The 24411-nt window shown below is 35.5% G+C and overlaps 1 protein-coding gene across 3 annotated transcripts in view; it reads right to left on the reverse strand.

Annotated features, from left to right (window-relative positions):
- AKT3 (v-akt murine thymoma viral oncogene homolog 3) overlaps nt 1-24411 on the reverse strand; it is a 362354-nt gene that overhangs the window by 195185 nt on the left and 142758 nt on the right. For all 3 annotated transcript variants that reach the window (XM_011955703.1, XM_011955702.1, XM_011955704.1), the window contains one exon: nt 22888-23013. In XM_011955703.1, coding sequence (XP_011811093.1) covers nt 22888-23013 — 126 coding nt within the window. The remainder of the gene's footprint in view (nt 1-22887; nt 23014-24411) is intronic.

Below are 24411 nucleotides of genomic sequence, written 5' to 3' on the forward strand. Positions count from 1 at the left end.
CAATGATAGACTGGATTAAGAAAACGTGGCACCTATACACCATGGAATACTATGCAGCCATAAAAAAGGATGAGTTCGTGTCCTTTGTAGGGACATGGATGAAGCTGGAAACCATCATTTTCAGCAAACTATTGCAAGCAGAAAAAACAAACACCACATGTTCTCACTCATAGGTGGGAATTGAAAAATGAGATCACTTGGACACAGGAAGGGGAAGATCAGACACCAGGGCCTGTTGTGGGGTAGGGGAAAGGGAGGAGGGATAGCATTAGGAGATATACCTAATGTAAATGATCACTTAATGGGTGTAGCACACCAACATGGCACATGTATACATATGTAATAAACCTGCACATTGTGCACATGTACCCTAGAACTTAAAGTATAATAAAAAAAATTTTGCATATATAGGGTTAAATAAAATAAATTATTAAAATTTAAAAAAATTAAAAAAATCAGAAGTGGAAACTTTGGATAGAGATTCTAAAAACTATTAACCAACTGATTATCAGTAAAGTAAATGTGCTTATACAAAATGCCAGGTAGCTAACTTTTATTATAACATACTTCTCAGTGTTATTTGTTACACTGTTACTTACATTAGATAGTTATACACTAGTTAAACTCTCCTGAGCAACATGAACCACAAACTGAATTTTATATGTTCTGCTTACATTACACATTCTGAGCCACAGATGACAAAGTTTGTTCAAAGCTGTAATTACTCTGCAAATCTGAAAGCCAATTAGAAAGACTGCAACGTGTCAGATCAAGAAATACATACACCAAAGAAAATTTTTAGAGATCATCTGTTTGGATTTTATTAAAATGTTTAAAAGTTTCATTTCAACCAACCTCTTCAGTCATTTAAACACTAATTTTATTCTTTCTAAAATAACATCCAATGTGAAAAACAAAGGCATAATAAGCAATTCCATTTTTCATTAAATCACAGAATGAAATAATGCTGGCTGTGAGTTACAATGACCATAAATCAAGTTTATTGTTCAGGTCTTAAAAGTATGATACATCATGGAGGTTCTTTGAATGGGACAAAAAGCATTTCTATCTTTTGTTTAATGTTTTCTCTCTCTAGGGGCAAAAAAGCGTAATACCTATTTAGGATTCAATACATCAACCTTTAAGAGATTCATTTAATCCACTGAACGAAGGTGACTTAGGTGAGGCAGGTGTCCTGGTAGAGAGCAATTCCAGCAGCAGATAACTGTGAAGCGATCACTACATTCCAGGCACTGCACAAAGAGTGGTGTACAAATGTTACTCATTTAATCCAAAGGAAAAACCTAAAAGGTGTTATTACCTTCCATTTTAAAAATGAGCAAATTTAAAACACTCAGGCAATCTAAATAACTTGCCCCAAAACACACAACTGTGAGTCATTATATAAGGATTTATTTCAAGTCTATCTCAATCCTAATCCCACGCTCTTCTGAAGAGAATACACTGCTAGGAAAAGTGCCTTAAAAATCAGTAATCATCTGTCAAAGCCACAGTACTGTCTTGTTCCCTCTTCTATACCTTCTCTATACCTTCCCTGTGCTTGGCCCTTCTCCCATCTATGACACATTTTCTCATATAAGGAAATCCAGGATAAGTTTCAACTGATAACAGTGTTTGAGCTGGTGAGGGCTCCAATGTGTTTGTCTCTGGTTCTCTCCACAGTATAGGGATGGACAGGAATGAGGATTATCCCCTAGCAGGATGCTGATCTTTGATATCTCCTTTCTCCAGGTAGGAGTAATGAGAGGTGGTTTAGAATGAGAAGCTGAAGGGAAAGAAGGTGGCAAGGATAGCAGAGAGGAAGGCAAGAGAGCCTTTGGGCTCTTTCGCTGCTGGCTCTCACATTCTCCAATACCAGTGAAGTTAATGATTTAAAAAATGTTCAATTACTAATAATGGAAAAGTGATCTGTAGACTCGCATCAATCCAACTCCACATTGCTAGTTATTTCTGTCTGAACCATTTGTTTATTTATCACCCAGACTCAACATATCTCTCTCCACATAAGCCAACAGGAGAGAAGACAAAGTTAGTACATTTGATTCCATAATACAAGGGGTTCAACAAATAATGGGAGTAAGATTGGATTACTAACATTACATTTCCCTCTAGAAGATGTTTTTCACTTTATCATCCACATTCCAAATTGTGACATTTTAATTATCATAAACCACCACTTTGGAATTAACATGAAATACTATTTATGAACTTGAGTTGAATTTTAAGGCACGATATGTTAATGTGAACTTCTCCTAACACATTTTTCTTTTTTGAATATGGTCACTACAAATACTATAATTTACCAAAAGCACATTTACAGAGCCAATATTTTCCCCATCAATATTTCTCTATCTTGTTTACCTATCGAATATTTCCTCTAATTAAACAAACATACACCTCAAGAATCTTCTGGAACAACTGTTCTTTGCATACTTTTTGCCTACTTGAAATTACAAATAAACATACTGTGGTCATTTTGAGACAATAGTTAAAATATAAAAACAACATAAAGCATTTACTAAAAGAATTATAAGACGCATGCAAACATCTAGTGGACTCAAGGAATTAGGCATGTTGGTTTTTTGGCTTTGATTTTAATTTTTCCAGTGTAATAGCCAAGGGCTTTTTAAAAAGGTAGTAAAATATACATAACATAAAATGCACCATTTTAACCATTTTAAGTACACAGCTTGGTGACATTAGTAAATTCACATTGTTGTGTGGGCAAGTTGGCTTTCAAACATATTTCTTGATTTACTTTCACTGTATAAATCATCCATGCTTGATATAGAAAAATTAATAAATAAGTATAAGCAAAATAAAAATATTCATAATCCTACCATTCAGGTATAACCATTATTAGTGTTTGAATACATACATTTTTAGACCTTTCCTAAGCACTTTTTAAAAATAAAAAGGAAACCATGATTGATGATATTATATGTTTTGGATATTTTCCATTTCAGTAAATAAAGATCTACATCACTATATTTAACAGTGGCATAAAACTCCATTGTACTCATACACCAGAATAAGCAGTTTATTTATAGTCATAATGCATGAAACAGAAGTAAATCATTCAGATGTACACAGGATATCTAACCATTCATTACATAACATGCTACTGAATAACATGGTAAAATCTGAAAAATAATTATGAGTTTTTTTGTTTGTTTGTTTGTTTTGAGATGGAGTCTCACTCTTTCAGCAGACTCTTTCATCAGTGCAGTGGTGTGATCTCGGCTCACTGCAACCTCTGCCTCCTGGATTAAAGAAATTCTCCTGCCTCAGCCTTCTGAGTAGCTGGGACTACAGGTGTGCACCACTAGGCCCAGCTAATTTTGGTATTTTCAGGAGGGACAGGGTTTCATCATGTTGGCCAGGATGGTCTCAGTTTCTGGACCTCGTGATCTGCCCACCTCAGCCTCCCAAAATGTTGGGATTACAGGCGTGAGCCAACGTGCCCGGTCTATTTTTAAGAAAAGCTATTTATATTTGAAACATGATGAACTGAGATTTGATAACAAAATATTTAAACAATCCAACAAGAATTTTCAAACATTAGATTGAAAATTCCCTTAGGGGAAGGTCCATACTATTTGATTTCTGGTACTATGCCTAAACAGGGCTGGTCGCCAATAAACAAACAAACAGAATGACTAATATACTGCCCCAATTTATCTGTGCCTTGGCTAACTGAAATCACATGTTAAAAAACAGCTAAAAGATAATCTACCCCTAATTAATTAATTCAGGCAAAAATCACCAATGGTAAAATCATTTGGTAAATAAAAATTAAGACTAAATATTGCATAGTGCCAACATGTCAAACCACAGATTATCTGGTAACCACAGGAGGGAAACTTAAGTTTATAATGAAGAGACGACGCGGTCACCACCAAAACCCAGTGAACAACGATAGTATTACTAACAGCTGGTCAACCAAATACTAGGTACCTCTCGACATAACGCAACATGAAGTACACAGACTCACCAAGGAAACAATCTTGATAAAAATTCTGAATATTAATCTGATGGAATCCTTAGATCTAACGTCCTTTTATAGTAAATACAGAGGTAGAGGAAAAGTTAAATGACACCTTGTAGAAACAATCAGAGAATTCCAGAAGCGAGAACTTTCACAGGACAAATGACCGTAGTCTCTTTAATAAGCGAATGTACCCAGAAGTGGGGTGAGGAGGGTCGTCTAATACTCTGCTGGACTACTAGGGACTTGAAAGATTTATAAAAACCAAATGCAATGCGTGGTCCTCCTTCATACATTTTGGTCTAAACCAGTTTCAGGCAACAAGTAGGAAATCTGAATATGAATTTGTACTTGGCAATACTAAAGATTAGTTTTATTAGATATGACTGTGATACTTTTTAAAAAATTTTAAATTCATGAAGTACATGTGCAGGTTTGATACATGGGTATACTGTATAAAGCTGAGATATGGGCTTCTAGTGAACTCATCACCCAAATAAAGAACACAGTACTCAACAGGTAGTTTTCTGGTCCTTGTTCCACCCTTCCCCTTTTTGGAATCCCCAGTGTCTATTATTTCCACCTTTATGTCCATATGTACCCACTGTACAGCTCCCACTTAGAAGTAACTTACAACTTAAATGCCTCGAGATTTCCATCTGTACCGAGACAATTTCTACTCACATAGCTTCAAAGTAGCTTATCATACCACAGTGAAATAAAGAATAAACATACATAAAGACCAAGATGCAGATCCAAAGTCACTTTTGTTTTTGTTTTTTTTTTCTTTTTGAGATGGAGTCTTGCTTTGTCACCCAGGATGGAGTGCAGTGGCACAATCTCAGCTCACTGCAACCTCTGCCTACCTGGTTCAAGCGATTCTCCGGCCTCAGCCTCTTGAGTAACCAGGATTACAGGTGCATGCCACCACGCCCAGCTAATTTTTTGTATTTTTAGTAGAGACGGGGTTTCACTGTGTTGGACAGGCTGATCTCAAACTGCTGACCTCAGGTGATCAGCCTGCCTCTGCTTCCCAAAGTGCTGTGATTACAGGCGTGAGCCACCACGCCCAGCCTCAAAGTCACTCTTTAAAGCACTTGTATTAAATGCTGCTCCTCTTCCCCCTAATTGCCCCATTCCTCTCCTTCATTTTGCTGGTAAATCACTCAAAATAATCTACAAGGCTGGCTATTGTTACCTATGCCTTAACCAATTAGCTAAATTCTGGTTTCCACCACTCTACTGAAGTCTCCTTTTCATCAGATATATTTTCCTTGTTCTCATTTTCATTTCTTTGCAACATTTGATGTTCTTGGCTCCCTATCCTTTGAGTTCCTTTTCCTTGACTTCCACCACACTGACTTGCCTGGTTTTACTACCATCCCATACCATTCATTAGTTTTTCTTAGGGCCTCTACTTCCAAATGGAGTTGCCCTCTTAGGCTCAGACCTTTCTGTTATGCTTTTATTTTTGACATTTTTTCCCATAGTAAATCTAGACATTAATTACACAATATTTGTTAGGTACCCACAGTGTATCAGCCAGTAACCTAGGCATTGAATAGCGACCTCTTTGGAAAGCACTCTCTAACTTCTTTAAACTGTAGGGTGAAGGTATAGACGTGTTTTACTTGCCTTCAGGAATTCTGACTCCAAATAAGGTAACCTGACTTTGAAAGATGGTTCCAACCACAGACATAAAGAAGCCTCTTGGGTATTTACTACAGCAACAACAACAACAACAAAAACATTTCATTTTAAAATCTGGTTTGATAGCAAGCTATATGAACTAAAGTAAAAGAATCAGTTCATTCACTGATCTCTAGAAGAATAAGGGGAAAAATCTCATCTTGAATCTCTGCCAATTTAAATCAGTAGGAAAACTTTGCTTTCTATTATATCTTTCTCCAAAATGTATTTTTTAAATAGTAACTACTAAATAATTATCTTAGCATATTACCAATTGCTTCACAACATTAAGATTTCACATACATTATTGCTCAATTAATCCTCTCAGTTGAGTTCTAAAGTATGGTCATTTCCAGTTCAAAAATTTTTTTAAAAAGAAGCTATTTAATGTTTAAATCACTTATTCAAAATCATCAAGCCATTAATGTGGTAAAACTGAGTCTCAAATCCAGGTTTTCTAGCTCCAAATTCATGTCTCTTTTTGTATCACATTCTGTTTTTAGGATGTTGGTTGTTAATGAAAGGAAGTAAAGTTTTCTTTCTTTCTAATAACCTTTATACAGATGACTCTTGGAAAACACAGGTCTGAACTGCGCAGTTCCACTTATACATGGAGTTTTCCAATAATAGTACACCAAGTGTGCTGTCTCTCCTGTCTTCCCCTTCCACCTGCTCCACATCTCTTCATCTCTGCCACCCAGGACAGAAAGACTAACGCCTTCTCTTTCTCCTCCTCCTCAGCCTACTCAACATGAAGACAATGAGGATGAAGACCTTTATGATGACCCACTTCCACTTAATGAATAGCAAATGTGTTTTCTCCTCCTTATGACTTTCTTAATAGCATTTTTCTAGCTTACATTATAAGAATACGGTATATAGTACATGTAATACACAAAATATGTATCAATTAACTGTTTAGGTTATTGGTAAAGCTTCTGGGCAACAGTAAGATATTGGCAGCTAAGTTTGGGGGTGTCAAAAGTTAGAACATGGATGTTTGACTATACAAGGGTTGAAGCTGCTAAACTTTGCACTGTTCAAGGGGCAACTGTATTTCACTTTCTAGTTTTATGCAAATAAATTGATACAAACAGGTGACAGAGAACTGAAATGTTTTCTCCCAGAGAAAACTGATCAATCTTTTATTTAGTATTCATGCATTAAAAATAACTGCCATCTTCACTGACATAATATTTAAGCACCAAAAAGCTGTGATCACATGATAATACAAAGTTCTGTAAGTGACAGATAAGCTGTCAAGTATTATTATACTGCTTCAGGACTTCTTTATAGAAGTTTTATTTGAATAATGTCTTTCTGTCAATACCAGATTATTGGAACAAGGCTGAGAGCACATTTAAAGTGTTCATTGGCCAAAATGTTAAAAACCTAACATGAATTAACATGTAACTAAAGTTGCCAGGAGTCTAATATTGGAATTTGTTCAGGCTTGTCAGTCTAAGCCAACTTTGCTGATTCCTTAGTCATAATAAAATAATTTGTCGATAAAAATAAAGACCCATCAATAGGTAAAGAATAGAGATGGAACTTCCTAGAGGCATAGAAATATCCAACAATTTATGAGGCAAACAGTAAATCTGTAAATAATATACTTTAACAAAAATATTTCAATAAAATGTTCCACAGGACTAAGGTGAAGTTCAACGGAAACAACGCATATGGAATAATGCTGTAAAGAGTATTACACGTTTATTTTTAATTATCTTATAAGAACACCCTACAGAGACAGAAACTTTATCAGTGTGCTTTTGGAAGCAATAACTGTTGCTGGTTGGATGATTCAGTTATCATGAACTATTCTGGCAGGTTTCAAAAGCAGTGCCATTTTAAAACATTAAAAATGTCTAAAAATGCAACCATAGTAATAGATTCTGAGTGCATGGGTTGGGGGGTGAGGGAGAAAGACAATGACAAATTGGTCCAAAAGGACACTGAGACTTCATAGTTGGAAGACTATTGTGCTGACAATTAGTAACAGAGGAAGCAGAGCACAAAACAAATGAATGAAAAAAGCTGAACTTGCAATGAAAGACCTTATTATAGTTCAGAAACATTATTGTAATAAAGGGGCAATGTACTCTCCTCTATAAAACTTCCAAACAGGCACCCTAGTCTCTTTTCTCTTCCCCTGCATTTCATTTTTTCATTAGCATCTGCTTGATTATGTATTATTTCCAACTCAAAAGAACGCCTCTATATCTTTCCTAAATTCCAAGGCTTAAAGGTCCTTCCTCCCAATGCGGCCTTAGGCCTCATTTAACTTTACTCAAAGTATAATAAATGCTTTTAAATTAAAATAAAGATAAAGGGGTGAAAAAATCAGAAAGCCAGTAATTTAGCAAGTATCAACTCAGAGAAAGCAACAAAACATGTCCCTCAAGTTCAATTTGTTAAAAATGCAATGATTATACAACTTACGGCAAATATTCAGATGATTCTGCCTCTTAAGAAAATCAGTGTCTCCCCTATGGCTTCTATGACTTAGTTGGAAAAGCAAGGCTGAAATTTTCACATACTAGTGAATCATCTACATTAAGATGCTGTGTCCCTAAATGGAATTATCCAAAAGCTCTCAAATACATCTTCATGTACTAGTCAAGAATGACAAGATCTGATCCATGATACGGACAGAAAGATTAGTCTAGAGGCATGGAAAACCCATATCTTCCGAATTGCCCACATTAGAAAACCTCTCACCTCAAGGCCCTAATGTAAGGTAGTCAAAGATCCTTTAGTTAACTAGGAACATGGAAAAAGCACTAGTCTGGAAACTTGAAAGCTGTAGGTTTATCTCCCAGCTCCGTCTCTGAAAGAATTGCTTGCCACTGGGAAATTCCATGAGCCTAGCTTCTCTAGCTATAAAATAGACTGTTTGTCCTCCAAGGATGTTAGTAAGACTAAATATACCTTACTAATACACACGTGTATGTATGTACATATATATATGTATGTATGTAAAGTACGAAGCAGAAGGTACTCAACAAGTGGTAATTTATTACTGTAGTACTCCTCAATATACTCAATATTTCAAGAAATTATTATCTGCTGCTGATAGGCAAACCACTGAATTTAGAAGAAAGGACTTTAGAGATCCTTCACTCTAACTTCCTCACTCTACAGATGACAAAATTCTGAGTCCCAGGATGGTTATGCGACCGGCTCAACATTACATAATAAAACTCTATCAAATTTATCAGCCACCCATCTACCACATCTATATTTGTTCCTTTGCTCTAGCAGAAAGAAGTATCGCTATTATATATAATACAACTCTTGACAACAATGAGGATCCACTATTAACCCACTGGGTGACACTCGGCATAGCACGAAAGTTCCGTGGATGCTGACTATGTATTACGTGAAGACAGTTGTCATCTCTGAACCCCATGTATGACTACACACATTCAAACCAGGTGTTAGATTAGAGTTCAAATCACAGTTCTGCCATGTACTTGCTTTGAGGTTCTGGGAAAGTTTTTCGGTCTCTCTAGGTCTCAGATTCATTATCTAGTTTTTTTTTCCTTTAAGTAATATTTATTACATGTTTTTCATGTGATGACAAAATGCAATTACACAAATAAAACATCTTGTAAAAAGCAGGCTCTTTAAAAATGTTAATTTTCTTCCCTTACTTCCTTAATTGCCCTCCTAATTTCTGATGTATTAATTATAAAATGGGATTAAAACACCAAATATAATGGGCAATCACCTTTCTAATTACAATTTCAAAAACTAATTACACACAATCCTCTTTCTAGAAACTAAACATTTAAGTTTAAAATGACACATTAAAAAAAATCAACAAATAAATCAAGTAGTTATCTACATTCAACTTAACCAAAATAATCCATACATTTAATAAGGTCATAAAAAAATTATACAGTAAATACACTACAGTTGCCTTATCATCCACAGGCTGCAGGTACCCCACCCTCCACTTCCCATCCACACTACTCCAACTTCCCTACATAAAAGAAGGCAAATTTTTTAAAATTAAATATATAAAGAGATAATGTACCCCTTTCCAAGCTTTCTAAATTTTAAAATTTAGCTTAAATTTTAAAAACTCTGTAGGTAGGATTTTAAAACGGAGTGTTTGTCAGTAAAATTATTTTATATTCTACTAGGAGAGAAGATGAACAACAATGTTACTACAGAAACTACAAATAAAACACAAGGTAAGCTAACACACAGGGTAACTAGTGCCTAACTGTGGCCCCGAGAAAACAGTGTCTGACATGATTAGGGCATTCTGCTAAGTATTTCAAATGCCATATTTATTCCTTTCACTTATTCTTTTTCCTCATTTGATATTTTTCACTCTATACAGGGATAAGGAAATAACATACCATCTGGAGCTTTCATTCATTTCTGAGGATTTCATACCCACTTACTTCGACAAGATGAAAAGAAATTCAGCCAAAGTTTCTCAGAAATAATTTTTCAAATTAATGCTATTCTTGTTACCTAGAAAGTAACTTTATCTTTCGAAATATTACCATTTCTCTAATCAATCTCAATTTCCAAAGAAGCTTTTCTTGATGATCCCGTCTTTAATGATACCTCTTTTTCCTAAATTGTAACTGCATATATAGCAAAATTCACTTCAGAACTTAGCCGCAAAACATCTCAAAATACCAATTCCTAGGGTCTGTGGCATATTTTTGCTACTAGACTATAAATTCTTCAAAGCCAAGGGCTAGATCTTGTATCTATGGAATAAGAAAATGAACACAAAACTCTAGGTTCACTCTGTTAGACATGGGTTCATGCTGTGGGCTCTGCCACTTGCCAAATAGTGGCCTAAGCAAGTCATATAACCACTCTGAGTTTCTTTAAAATGGGGAGCATAATACGTACCTCACAATGTTGTGGTGAAGATAAAATGAGAAAACATATGTGAAAGGGCTTGATACACAGTAACGCTCCAAGAAAGGTTGGTTTCCTTATTTCCCTCTTTTTTCCCCTCAGTACCTGGTACAGTGTTGAGAACACAATAACCCTCAATAAAAACTTTCTAAATATTCATTAGAATTTAGACTCCCTAAAAAATATATTTAAACATTAATTTTGATGACTCCTATGTTTCCAATTTGTGTTACTTGAAGTCAAACACATACACACAAGGTAGAAATCTTCAAAATACAGTAGGTGCAAATGGTTGTTATTTGAGATGAGTAGAAAAGAAAATCAAGGAAGGAGTCAGAAGTATTTAAAAATAATTGAGTGATACTAATAACATGTAGAGTGTTCCCTTACTTAAGCACCTATCAACAAGTAATAGTTGATTGCTGACCTTCGGAAAAGTTGAGTGAGAGAGAAAAGGGGGAAGGCAGATACAGAGGAAAAGAAGGAGGGAAAAAGAATGGAATAAACGAAGGTGGTCATGCTGGAATCTCTTCTATGTCCTCAATATAAACTACTGAAGCTGGTAACTACTTGCCTGCTTTCCTTTAAAAACAATCTCCATTGCATCCTCCAACTTTCATAAAAGCAATAATCTAGGAAGCAAATTACCTTTACTTTTTCCTCCAATGGATGGGATCCTCTTCAACCAGTCAGAAAAATACTGAAGGATTTTATTACTTTAAGAAAAAAACAACATCTGACTAAAAAGAGAATAGCAATAGTCGCACGGGTCTTTCTCAGCCTGCAGCAGCTTTGTCTTCCAAAGGCCAGGGTTTCAAGAATTTGGTCTGTACCCCGTTCCTCTTGCCCTCACCCCAAACTCTTCACTCTGATCCAACGGTGTGAGATCTTATTTATTTATTATTATTATTTTTTTTAGCAATCAATATATGCTAATTGAATACTCTTTTTTTGTATTAATGTTTTTTACATTTTTTTTTATTATACTTTAAGTTCTGGGGTACATGTGCAGAACGTGCAGGTTGGTTACACAGGTATACACGGGCCATGGTGGTTTGCTGTATCCATCGACCTGTCATCTACATTAGGTATTTCTCCTAATGCTCTCTCTCCCCTAATCCCCTACGCCTCAACAAGCCCTGGTGTGTGATGTTCCCCTCCCTGTGTCCATGTGATCTCATTGTTCAACTCCCACTTATGAGTGAGAACATGTGGTGTTTGGTTTTCTGTTCCTGTGACAGTTTGCTCAGAATGATGGTTTCCAGCTTCATCCATGTCCCTGCAAAGGACATGAACTCATTCTTTTTTATGGCTGCACAATATTCCATGGTGTATAGGTACCACACTTCATTTATCCAGTCTATCATTGATGGGCATTTGGGTTGGTTCCAAGTTTTTGCTATTGTGAATAGTGCTGCAATAAACATACGTGTGCATGTGTCTTTATAGCAGAATGATTTATAATCCTTTGGGTATATACCCAGTAATGGAATTGCTGGGTCAAATGGTTATTTCTAGTTCTAGATCCTTGAGGAATCGCCACACTGTCTTCCACAATGGTTGAACTAATTTACACTTCTACCAACAGTGTAAAAGCATTCCTATTTCTCCACATCCTCTCCAGCATCTGTTGTTTCCTGACTTTTTAATGATCACCATTCTAACTGGCATGAGATGGTATCTCACTGTGTTTTGATTTGCATTTCTCTAATGATCAGTGGTGACAAACTTTTGTTCATATGTTGGTTGGCCACATAAATGTCTTCTTTTGAGTAGTGTCTGTTCATATCCTTTGCCCACTTTTTGATGAGGTTGTTTTCTTTTTGTAAAATTGTTTAAGTTCCTTGTAGATTCTGGATATTAGCCCTTTGACAGATGGATAGATTGCAAAAATTTTCTCCCATTCTGTAGGCTGCCTGTTCACTCTAATGACAGTTTCTTTTGCTGTGCAGAAGCTTTTTAATTAAATCCCATTTGTGAATTTTGGTTTTTGTTGCCATTGCTTTTGGTGTTTTAGACATGAATTATTTGCCCATGCCTATGTCCTGAATGATATTGCCTAGGTTTTCTTCCAGGGTTTTTATGGTTTTACAGTTTTAGGGTTTTTATGGTTTTTTGGTCTCATGTTTAAGTCTTTAATCCATCTTGAGTTAATTTTTGTATAAAGTGTAAGGAAGGGGTCCAGTTTCAGTTTTCTGCATATGGCTAGCCAGTTTTCTCAACACCATTTATTAAATAGAGTCCTTTCCCCATTGCTTGCTTTTGTCAGGTTTGTCAAAGATCAGATGGCTGTAGATGTGTGGTGTTATTTCTGAGGCCTCTGTTCTGTTCCATTGGTCTATATCTCTGTCATGCTGTTTTGGTTACTGTAACCTTATAGTATAGTTTGAAGTCAGGTAGCATGATGCCTTCAGCTTTGGTCTTTTCACTTAGGATTGCTTTGGCTATATGGGCTCTTTCTTGGCATTCCCTTTGAAAACCAGCACAAGACAAGGATGCCCTCTCTCACCACTCCTATTCAACACAGTATTGGAAGTTCTGGCTAGGGCAATCGGGAAAGATAAAGAAATAAAGGGTATTCAAATAGGAAGAGAGGAAGTCAAATTATCTCTCGTTGCAGATGACATGCTTGTATATTCAGAAAACCCCATCATCTCAGCCCTAAATCTCCTTAAGCTGATAAGTAACTTCAGCAAAGTCTCAGGATACCAAATCAATGTGCAAAAATCATAAACATTCCTATACACCAGTAACAGACAAACAGAGAGCCAAATCATGAGTGAACTCCCATTCATAATTGCTACAGAGAGAACAAAATACCTAGGAATACAATTTACAAGGGATGTGAAGGACCTCTTCACAGAGAACTACAAACCACTGCCCAAGGAAATAAGAAAGGACACAAACAAATGGAAAAACATTCCATGCTCATGGATAGGAAGAATCAATATCGTGAAAAAGGCCATACTGCCCAAAGTAATTTATAGGTTCGATGCTATCCCCATCAAGCTACCATTGACTTTCTTCACAGAATTAGGTGTTACTTCTTTAGCCATAGTGACATCTTTTTTGGTCAGAAGAAGGCCGTGAGCAGGGTTTGGGAATGTACCTCACTTTGTTTAGTCGTAAGAAAGAATAGCCCTGACTAATCAAAGTCCTAGGCATTAAATGAAACTAGAAATTTTCCTCCAACCAAACAATAGCATTTGGCCTCAACTGCAAGAGATTGTTTTAAGCAAGTTCTCTAAAACCTTTAAGACTCTTTAAAGAAAGCTCAGTAAAGTGGTTTCCTCCTCACTCCAATGTAATTTAGCTAAAGAAGGAAGAACGACTGCCAGTTAATTCAGCAAACATTACTAACTACCTTCATCTTATGTTAATACTATTTGGATAGCATTTTACAATGTACAAATTGTTTTCAAATATATATATATATTTTTTGAGTCAAAGTCTTGTTCTGTCGCCAAGGCTGGGGTACAGTGGCACGGTCTTGGTTCACTGCAACTTCTATTTCCCGGGTTCAAGCAATTCTCCTGCTTCAGCCCAGTAGCTGGGACTGTAGGCGTGCCCCACCAAGTCCGGCTAATTTTTTTATTTTTAGAAGAGACGGCGGTTTCATCATGTTGGCCAGGCTGGTCTCAAACTCCTGACCTCAAGTGATCCACCCACCTCAGCCTCCCAAAGTTCTAGGATTACAGGCATGAGCCACACCACCCGGCTATATGATCTCACTTGCTCCTCACTGTAAGCCTGTAAAGAAGGTATTATTATTAGCTCCATTGTTCAAAGATGAGCAAAATGAAAATTAGAGAAGTTATGTGATTTGCCCAAGATCACATAGCTAGTAAAGCAACAGAACCAAGTCCCAAAGTCAGGTCTTCTGACTACGAATCCAATGATGTTCCAGTATCCCAGATATTATAATAAATGCTGTGGGACTTTCTTAAAATGAGTATACATGGTCACTGTCTTCTACAAGTTTACCATTCCCTTTGATTCTAAATAAGCCCCCACATTTATTCTTATATTCTGATGAAAGAGGTTCAGCAAGTAAAGACTGTAACTAAAAAGATTAGCTTGGGAATACAAATCAGGAAAGGACTGGGAGATCATGGAAGCTACCAGAGAAGAGGAAGCAGGCTGTAAAACAGAAATCTGATCACGTCACCTGTAGTGTTATAAGGAACTATTAAAATAGTGAGATTATTTAATAAGAAACTCAGATGATACACACAAAAAGTTATGATTATAAAGGACTTAATACTGATGAAATCTTTCAGAGATACAGAGCGTTGCTTTCACCCCTAGCAGCTGGATTTGAAACTCCTGACTGCCGCAGTCATTTCCATTAAGATGGGATACACTTTTTCTGATTTGTTGTGTAATGTAAGGAAAAAGTATGAAAGAATGAACATTTTGTTGAATTTTTGTTCTTTTCAAATTGGAGTATGATTTGAATTGGAGCCTGAAGGAAATATGTGACATTGTTACATTGTAATTTTCTTAAAAATGATCTCATTTTAAAATAATTTTTACAAAGGTTTTCTCCATTCCCAATTCTAAACTTGGTTTAAGGTTAAATTCTGCAAATATGTGAACATAACCCCACCTATGAAAATAGAAGCGAGAAGCAAAATTTGATTACATTTACGGTAATTCACTTTTTAAGATAAGGCAACTATTCCTTACAGTGGAATACACCTGTTAACAGACATAACTTTCCATTTGTCTAAAAATGTGATCGCATAAAGAAAAAACAAGTATCTAAGGTGATAGATTTATCAATTACCTTGATTTCATTATATGAATACATCAAATAATCACATGTACCTGAAAATATGTACATCTAATATGTATCAATTAAAAATGTTTTTTAAATAAAGTAAATCAAGAAAAAAAAGAAAGCACCAAATCAAATGATTAAATGATCTAAAAATCATTAAAAAACACAGGGTTAGGAATTTTGTATGTAATTAAACCGGACTAGAATATAGCAATGTATGTCAAGAAGAAAATGTATAGAACATTAAAAAGTAACAGAAAAAAAAGAATGAAAAGATACAAGGTATAAACATACTTATTATTTGGGCAAGTGTTTAATTGCAGATATATATTAAAAAATAATTCAGCTTCTCTTTGTCAAAAATGGAGAACATCTGAAATTTTTCTAAGCAAAGAGAATGGTATTTGCAAAGGAACTTTTTTTGGAGATGAATCTATCCTATGTATTGCTTCCAAATATTCCAGAAAAGATAACGTTTGAAGGTAAGAGCTTGATTAGGAGACTTAACGTAATCCAGAAAGGAAGTGATGAAGAGCTGAGCTAGGATGGCAGCAGAGAGACTGAAAAGGATGAGGACTAAATAGTATCTTGCTGACTGACTCACGGCCTGTTTGTTTAAGGATGTATCCCCTCCACTGCACACTATAACCAGATAGGTCCTTTAAAAAAAAAAAAATGAATACTGATTTGGAAACCAGATGTTCAAAAATTTCATCACATTGAAATTCAAGACTTTCCATAATCTGATTACTAACTCTCTAACCTGAGCTTTTATTTCCCTCCAACATAAATTCTCCATCCATCTAGGATATTGCCTATACTATTCACAAAACAAGCTACTCCTTAATACTTGCCTTCATTTGTTTGCTTTTGTTGTTAACCTCACTGAGAATGTCCTCTGTCTTCCAAAAACATAATCAAATCCTCTTCTTCAGGGCTCATGTCAACCCCATCTCATGAGTAAATTCTTAGTCACCCTCGCTAACACTTACCTATTGCTTCTCTCAACTTCTATGGCAGCTACTTTCTACAGAATTCATTTTGGCAATTAATCCCATTTTTCCTCCCATTGCTATATGTTCTATGTGAATGTCTTCCATAGTCAATGACAAATTCTCACATATAAAAATTTTATTATATACTCCTTTCACTATCAGGTATGGGTATAATGATCAATCAACACTTCAAAAGTGAATTATTCTGATCTCTCATAATTCATGTACATTTATATAGTATACACTTACATAGCTTACAGCTTTTCTAGAATTACAAGGTTACTATTCTAGGTTGTATAATCTGTTACACAAGACTAAGAATCAAGTCATAAGTTTTTTCTGTATCCCCATGTATTAGAAGCATTAATAGGAATCAACTGACTTTTCTACCTATTTAAAATCTCTGTAAATAATATTTAAAGATTTTTTTTTTTTTTAAAAGGCACAGGGTCTCTCTATGTTGCCCAGGCTGGTCTCAAATGATCCTCCCACCTTAGCCACCCAAGTAGCTGGGATGAGATAAAGATGTTCGTTAGTAGGTTTAAGTCCCATAAATTCCTTACTTTCAAAGAGAGAAAAGTAGGTTAGAGAGTAAATATTTTGGTCATGTACAGTGGCTGACGCCTATAATCCTAGCACTTTGGGAGGCCAAGGTGTGGATCACTTGATGAGTCCAGGAGTTCAAGACCAGCCTGAACAAAATGGTGAAACCTTGTCTCTATAAAAAATTGGCCAGGTTAGGTGGCATGCAGCTCTAGTCCCCACTACTCAGGAGGCTGAGGTGAGAGATCACTTAAGCTTGGGAGATTCAGGCTAGAGAGAGCTGTAACTGTGCCACTGTACTCTAGCCTGAGTGATAGAGTGAGATCTTGTCTTAAAAAAAACAAAGTTAAAGAAGAAAGAAAAAAAGTAAACATTTCGTTTCATCTTTTAAAATTGGGCTTACAAATGCAGAATGACCTATATTTTAAGAAGGGACTGAAGAAAGGTTTCAGAGAAGAAAAGAATATTGTCAGGATGGGGCAATATTTGCAGCAAAGAATAAGGCAGAACTCTAGGAGAGGCTTCTTACAACACAGGCTGGCACTTCTCCCATCCCACCACAGAGAGTAAGAAGGAATTCATCAGAAGTAGCATAAGCCCCAGACATACGGGCAAATGCACATGTCCTCCATGTGGGAACTATTCCCACTTTGGCACTGAGCAAGCTAGTAAACTCAAGAGAAGTTCATATAAATTGTCAAAATGTTAGCAAGACCATGACTCCTGGATAGACAAACTGTTTTACTCAAAGCAAAATAAAATGCAGCCCTGAGACAATGTATGTATCCTATATTATCTTTTAAAGTGCATGTTTCTTGTGTATAGATAATCTCAATCTACAATCCTCAGAAATCCATCAAACAGTAATTTTGATTAGAGATGTACTATGCTTGCAAACCCTTGTTTTTACTTACATTTCTGTAGCATTACACTGGCAGCTACACATGAATAGTTCATATGTGATCCACCCAAAGGAGGGTGAACATCAAATACTGCTATCCACATTCTGTAGGGCTTGTGGAGTTTCCATTCTCCACGCCAAGATACCTAGTAATTTAAATGTTGGAAATGGGGCCCAAAATCAGGTCTCATCACTGTAAATCTACAAAAAATGTCATAATATGGGGGTGGGGGAGGGGAGTAATATTTAAATGATAGTCAAGACATGTGAGTTTTATTCTTGATACTTAACTACCACTACCTAGTAAGGCAACCTTAAAAAGATCACTGAATTTCTAAAGGCTTCATTTTTCTCACCTAAAAAAGGAGAAATCTGGACTAGATGTTTCAGACATTCACTTAAAAACAGTTATTAAGTCATAAAATACAGGCACTAGGAGATATGAGATAAATAAGACTAAGTTCTTTCCCCTAAAATAACTTGCTGGTCAGTGAACGAGACATGCACAGGAACAAGATAATCAAGAAACAACGTGTTAACAACAGAAGACAATAGATTTAAAAAGGGCAGAGAGGAGTAATTTAGCAAGGAATAGGGACGGGAATTAAAATCTCAATTAAGTCTTAGAAGACAGAAAATTATCCAGGCAAACAGAGGACCAAAGGACATTCCAATCAAAGGGAACAGCATAAACAAAGCCTCAGAGTGGAAAAGCAGCATAGGTTGTAACAGGAAATTATAAACAGTTCAGTATTGTTGATACATAATTGTAGAGCAGAAGAGAGATGTTGCAAGAGTTGAAAGTAGAGGCCAGATTGAAGAGATCTAATGATGTATTAAGGAAGCTTAACTTTATCCAGTAGGCAATGATGATCCAAGGCAGGGCTTTCGCAGGGGAATGGCATAGTTATGATATAATTTTAGAAAGATCACTTTGACACCCATGTGAAGAAAGAGTATGAGTGGTACAAACTAGAAATAGAGAAGCTAGTTAAGAATCTACAGCAGATATGACGAGGCCTCATTCTGGGGTGATTACAGAAAAGGATAATAGGTTCAAGAAATATGCAAAATCAGCAGGACTAGAAATGGATTGGGAGTGGGGTAAAGATGTGAAGGAGAAAAAAAGGCCTGGAAAGGATCCATGTTTTTGATCAGGCAGAGACAGAGCTCAGATACGGAGTATAAAGGAAGAAACAGACAAAACTACTTGAGTTTAGCTTAGGACGCACCCGGTCATAAAGTATCTAGGTGGAGATGTCCGACAGCCGACTGAACAGAGTAACCTAACGCTCAGGAGAGAGACCCAGTCTAGAAATTTAAGCGTGGGAGTAAGCTGCAGGGAAGGTTGTAACTGAAATCCCAAAAGTCAAGGTGTCGGTGCAAGGGAAGGTACAAAGTGTGAAGGGTCTTCCCCCAGAACCCTGTTAAATACCAGAATTGTGCATTAGCCGAAGGGGTGGGGGGAACAGGAGAGAGGTATACCCCAGAACACAGTGGTGACAGTAGTCACTCCAAGAAGGAGACGTGTATCAACAGTATAAAATGCAGCCCAGATACAAATCCAGGAAAAATAAGAACTGAAAAATGTCTACTAGATTTACTGACAGGGTTCATGGCATGATCTCCCAAAAGACAGCACCTTAGCATTTGAGAAAACAGCAAAAGCAGGAAGGTCATTCTTACCCTCCTCTCATCCTTCTCACCTGAGGCAGGTCATAAAACTTGGCAATAATTTTTTTACCTTCCCCTGAAATACATCATAAGACCCCCATATGAGAGATATCCACCCTATACCCAGAGGAAAGGAATATCCTTATTTCTGAAGAAACAGGGACAAAGAATCTGACAAACAAGACTTACTAAGTTCCCTTCAGTTTATTACCATTATAATGCCTTAGTCCGTGTGACTATCTACCTCTTCATCAACCCTAAGCATAAAAATACACAAGTTTGGCCAGGCATGGTGGCTCACTCCTGTAATTCCAGCACTTTGGGAAGCTGAGACAAGTGGATTACCTGAGGTCAGGAGTTTGAGACCAGCCTGGCCAATATGGTGAAACCCATCTCTACCAAAAAAAAAACACAAAAATTAGCCAGGCATGGTGGTGTGCGCCTGTAATCCCAGCTACTTGGGAGGCCCCGGGCGACAGAGTGAGACTATCTTAAACAAAACAAAACAAAACAAAAAAAAAACAGTTTGTGTGTGTTTGTTTGGGTCTTCAATTCCAAAGGCTGCATTGTCACATAAAAGTTTTATTACTTAAATTTTGTGTTATTCTCTTGTTAATCTTCCTTTTGCTATAGGAGCCTCAGCCATGAACCTAAAATGGGAAGAAAAGATATTCCTCTTCCCCTACATTAGCAATTAACTTGGTCACTCAATAATTTATTGTAAGTAGTTTCAATCAAGTGAGTAAGGGAGGAAGCTAGACTGCAGTGAGATACGAAGTGAAAACAATAAGACTAGCTTTTTGAAAAACTTAAATCAGGAGGGAAGCAATTCAAAATTTAATTAAGATTGGAAGTTCTCAAGCCCCTTACAGTTCTCATACTCTGTTTTTTTCCATATAGATAAAAAGCCTATTTTTGTAAAATTTCATTAAAACCCATATTGATTAAATATGAAATAATATCTTTAATTATCAGAAAAACAAGGGACTCGAATTGCAGCTAGCAAAGGGATATATATGTATATACAGATATGTATATATACGTGTGTATATATATAAAAAAACATTTCCCAACGTATCTTAGAAATACCTTGGAAAATTATCTTTTTAAACATGTACTAAAGGGGGCTAGGGCAAAGGGAAAAGCAACAGTGAAGTAACCCTCTCTTGCACCAACTGTTCCTTCCTTAATTCCTCATAAAGACATTCTTCATTGCCCTCTGCCTGGAATATCCTTCTTCTCTGTTTTAATTTGCTTAACTCCTACTCACTCTTCAAGGACCTGCTCAAAGTCCACCTCAGAGAATCACAGAATGTCAGGGACAAAAAGGGCCTTACAAATCCACTGAATCCAAATGTTTCTAACATGCTGATGAAGAAACTAAATAAAGATCAAAGTTTCAGAGAATAACCTGCCCAAGGTCCTATTACGTGTAGCTTAAGACCAGGTTGGAATTTGAACTTCTTCAACTAGTACCCATTTCAGTAGACCCATTACTTCCTCACGTAATTGTTATTTACAGAATTTAAGACTGCAGTAAGTCAAGCGTTAGTGATAATCAATTTTTAAAAATTTATTTAGTGTAACATCCATGTTACTAATACTTTTGAAAACTAAGGAGCTGACCTACAACTTACTTGTTAGTTTGAATCAACTACCTTCAGCTACTTGATTATACAAGATTACAGATGTCAAATAATATTTATTTCGTGGATAAATAAGCTGACTGTCAGTCACTAAATAGGATCCTTCCCCAAGAGTGCAGCATTTATTTCAGCCTCTGCCAGTGGAAGTGTTGGAGCAGATGTTGGCAGACTGTGACATACAGTATGTCTTTAAAACTCGTTGGGGTGTGAAATTTCATAAGGTCAAAAAATGCTGCATTTTGATCAGCAGATACAAGAATTCTGTACTTTTATAAATTATTTCAGAAAAACCAATAACATTTGCTAGTAAAATAGATAAACTAAAAAGCTACACTGGCTTTAGGTAGGGCATTGAGATAATATATGCTGCTTATGTTCTAAAAGCTAATTTCTATCACTTTAAAGCAAATGCTCACCCAAAAAGTCTTTAAAATGAAAATGTGTTCTTAAGTCAATACAAAATACAATATATTATTTCAGTTGACAATAGGGTTTAAAAAATAATTTTCTATTGAAAGAAAGCCATTATTATCTAATAAGCATTTTGGTGGAAAAGAAGATGTTTTTCTTAACACACATACTTCACAGTGATCTCATTTAAAAAAGTATCTATATAAGAATCCACTGATATAAACAGAGAAAGGCTGTTTTTTTTTTTTAAGTTAGTATCCATATCGTTCAAATGACTTCACAAATCTTTTAACTCTTTGGTTTATTGTTTCATCTTTTTCTTAAAAAAAAAAAAAAAACAAAAAACAGTGGCCATTCTAACCCACTAACAAGGGCTAACCTGAATAAAACAATAGGAGTAAAAAAAGATCAGGGCTTTTATAATGGTAAAATAATAATGCAAATAAAAATATTTGTAATATTCAAAGACTTATTTTCTTAAATTTTTTGTTATATTATTGCATTTTTTAGCTTCAAATATCCCTTATATCTTTTCTTCCCCAAATGTGGCTAATAGATAACATATAACCAAAATCAAAATTAAGGATATTATCTCAGTAAAGATTTTAGCTTCTTAATACAGACTAGCCAGATCTTAACACAAGTTTATTTAACTTAACGTAATTTAAAACACTTTAACAAAGAACACTTTAACAAAGAAAGATTCTCTCATTGATTAATTAGTAAATTTGAAAAGTCAGAAGAGCCTGGTAATAACATAACAATAATAATCATTGTCATTATCATCATTGTCATGTTTCAGTTTATTTTGTGCTATGTTCATGCAAACACAAAATTTCTAAGTAAGTTTTAAACATTTTTGCTAGATATTTTAAGGAAGAAAAATTTACTAACATAAAATCTACCCAGAAGATGATTTCTAACATAAATCACCTGTTTCTCATCACACAATCAAAAGAGCTAAGATTATGACAGGAAACTGATTAAAATGCATTAAGTACCACAACATCTTATAACCATGCTAAATCTAACAACCAAGTTCAAAGGTCCTTGTTTTTATTTTATAAAGAAAAACTTGAAAACTTGAAGTATATATTTGGGGAATTATATTAATCACATTCAAGTTCTACATAAAAATATTAAATTCTACTGCATTGTATAAGACCAAATATTATCGATAACCTCTATGGTAAGGAATTGAAATTCTATCAAAGCTGAAAATTTCTCTATTAAATATAAACCCAAACTTTTTCACAGGTTTCTCATGTATCTTAAGATATTTGACACATAAAATCATAAAAATAAATAAATACAAGGTGAATCAACAATTATAATTAACTTACTTGCCACTGAAAAGTTGTTGAGGGGATAAGGTAAATCCACATCTTGAGGTTTCTCTTTATATCCTATGAATGAGCCATCTGTCTTCAAAAGGAAATATCTTGGCCTCCAGTTTTTTATATATTCTCCTACATGAGGAAAGCACGCATGTTAATGCTGAAAAAAATGAACAGCAGCTTTTATGCAAAAAATAAATTATGGTACAATATATGTCCTACAACACTGGCCTCCAAAAATTTAGTTACGCAATTTTCTTTTAACTTAGCTTACAAAAGAAAATACATAAGCCTACAATTAAGATTCAATAAAAACCCAAACATGCTTTGTTTTTAATGATTTCACACTTTGATAATTCATTTGCACCATTATTCCTTCAGAGAATCATCTGAGTACACATTTTGTTCAGTTTTTCATTTTATCAGATGGTTGTCAGAGCGCATTTTCAGCTGCTTTACAAAGCCTTGGTAAATCATCCACACAGTATCAATGAATTTCCATTAAAAACACTTATCATAAGAGGGGCAAGAAATAGATGTTTCTCTTCCACTAATTGTGCCTTTTTTTCAAAAAAGAAAGAAAGAAGTCTATTTTCATTAATAAATCTTGACTATAACTTACTGAAGCAAAATTTTATTGTTCTTCATAGAAAAATAACCTTTTTGCAATGCTGTACTTAAGAAAACGAAAGAACATGGGTTAACAGGGCTTTAAACGATATGCAAACTCACACATACACAAACATAATAACTATTAATATATGGTATAGTGTCAAGTACATAATAGTCAATAAATGTATACTTTATTAGAACTTAATATAAGGTACCACCTAGCCACCAAAATACACATTTTTAGCAACCACACTACCATTTGCTTATCTACTAAAGGACAACTTCTAATTTTAAGCAACAGAGGTGCTCCATGATGCTACAAGAGCTAGAAGGCTATCTGGTATTGATTCGGTTCTCTACTGGTTATTTCTACCTGCTGATTAAATCTCAAATGCTTAGGCAAAGAATTACAAAAAAAATTGAAGACAGTTCAATTTTCCCTATAAATCAGCTTCTTCCTGTGACCCAAACTCAAACCCAACATCTGACGGTTCCCCTCATCACAGGTCAATACTGCCATCAAAATCTCTCTGATTGAGCCCAATCTAATTGAACCCTTAATATGTTATATCTACCCTTCTGTTAAAGCTGTTTTTCCCAACTCCACTCATTCCCCACTTCCATCCTAATGTATCTATCACCTCCAGATTAATCTTGTGTGTACCACTTTATCACTTTTCTGCTCAAAATATCCTGTGAGTCCTTACTACTTACTGTAAAGTGCAGTCTCTTACCATAAAGTGTAATCCAAATATTTTACTATAAAAGGCACTCTCACCCCAACATGTATTTCAGATGTGGAATCATTCCTCTCAATCAGCAATTCTTAAACTTCTTATCTTAGAACCTCTTTATACCCTTAAATATTACTTACAGCACCAACAAATTTTGTAGATTTTTATCTATGTTTACTGTATT

Source organism: Colobus angolensis, unplaced genomic scaffold, assembly GCF_000951035.1.
Source record: "Colobus angolensis palliatus isolate OR3802 unplaced genomic scaffold, Cang.pa_1.0 Scaffold40, whole genome shotgun sequence".
Taxonomy (NCBI): domain Eukaryota; kingdom Metazoa; phylum Chordata; class Mammalia; order Primates; family Cercopithecidae; genus Colobus; species Colobus angolensis.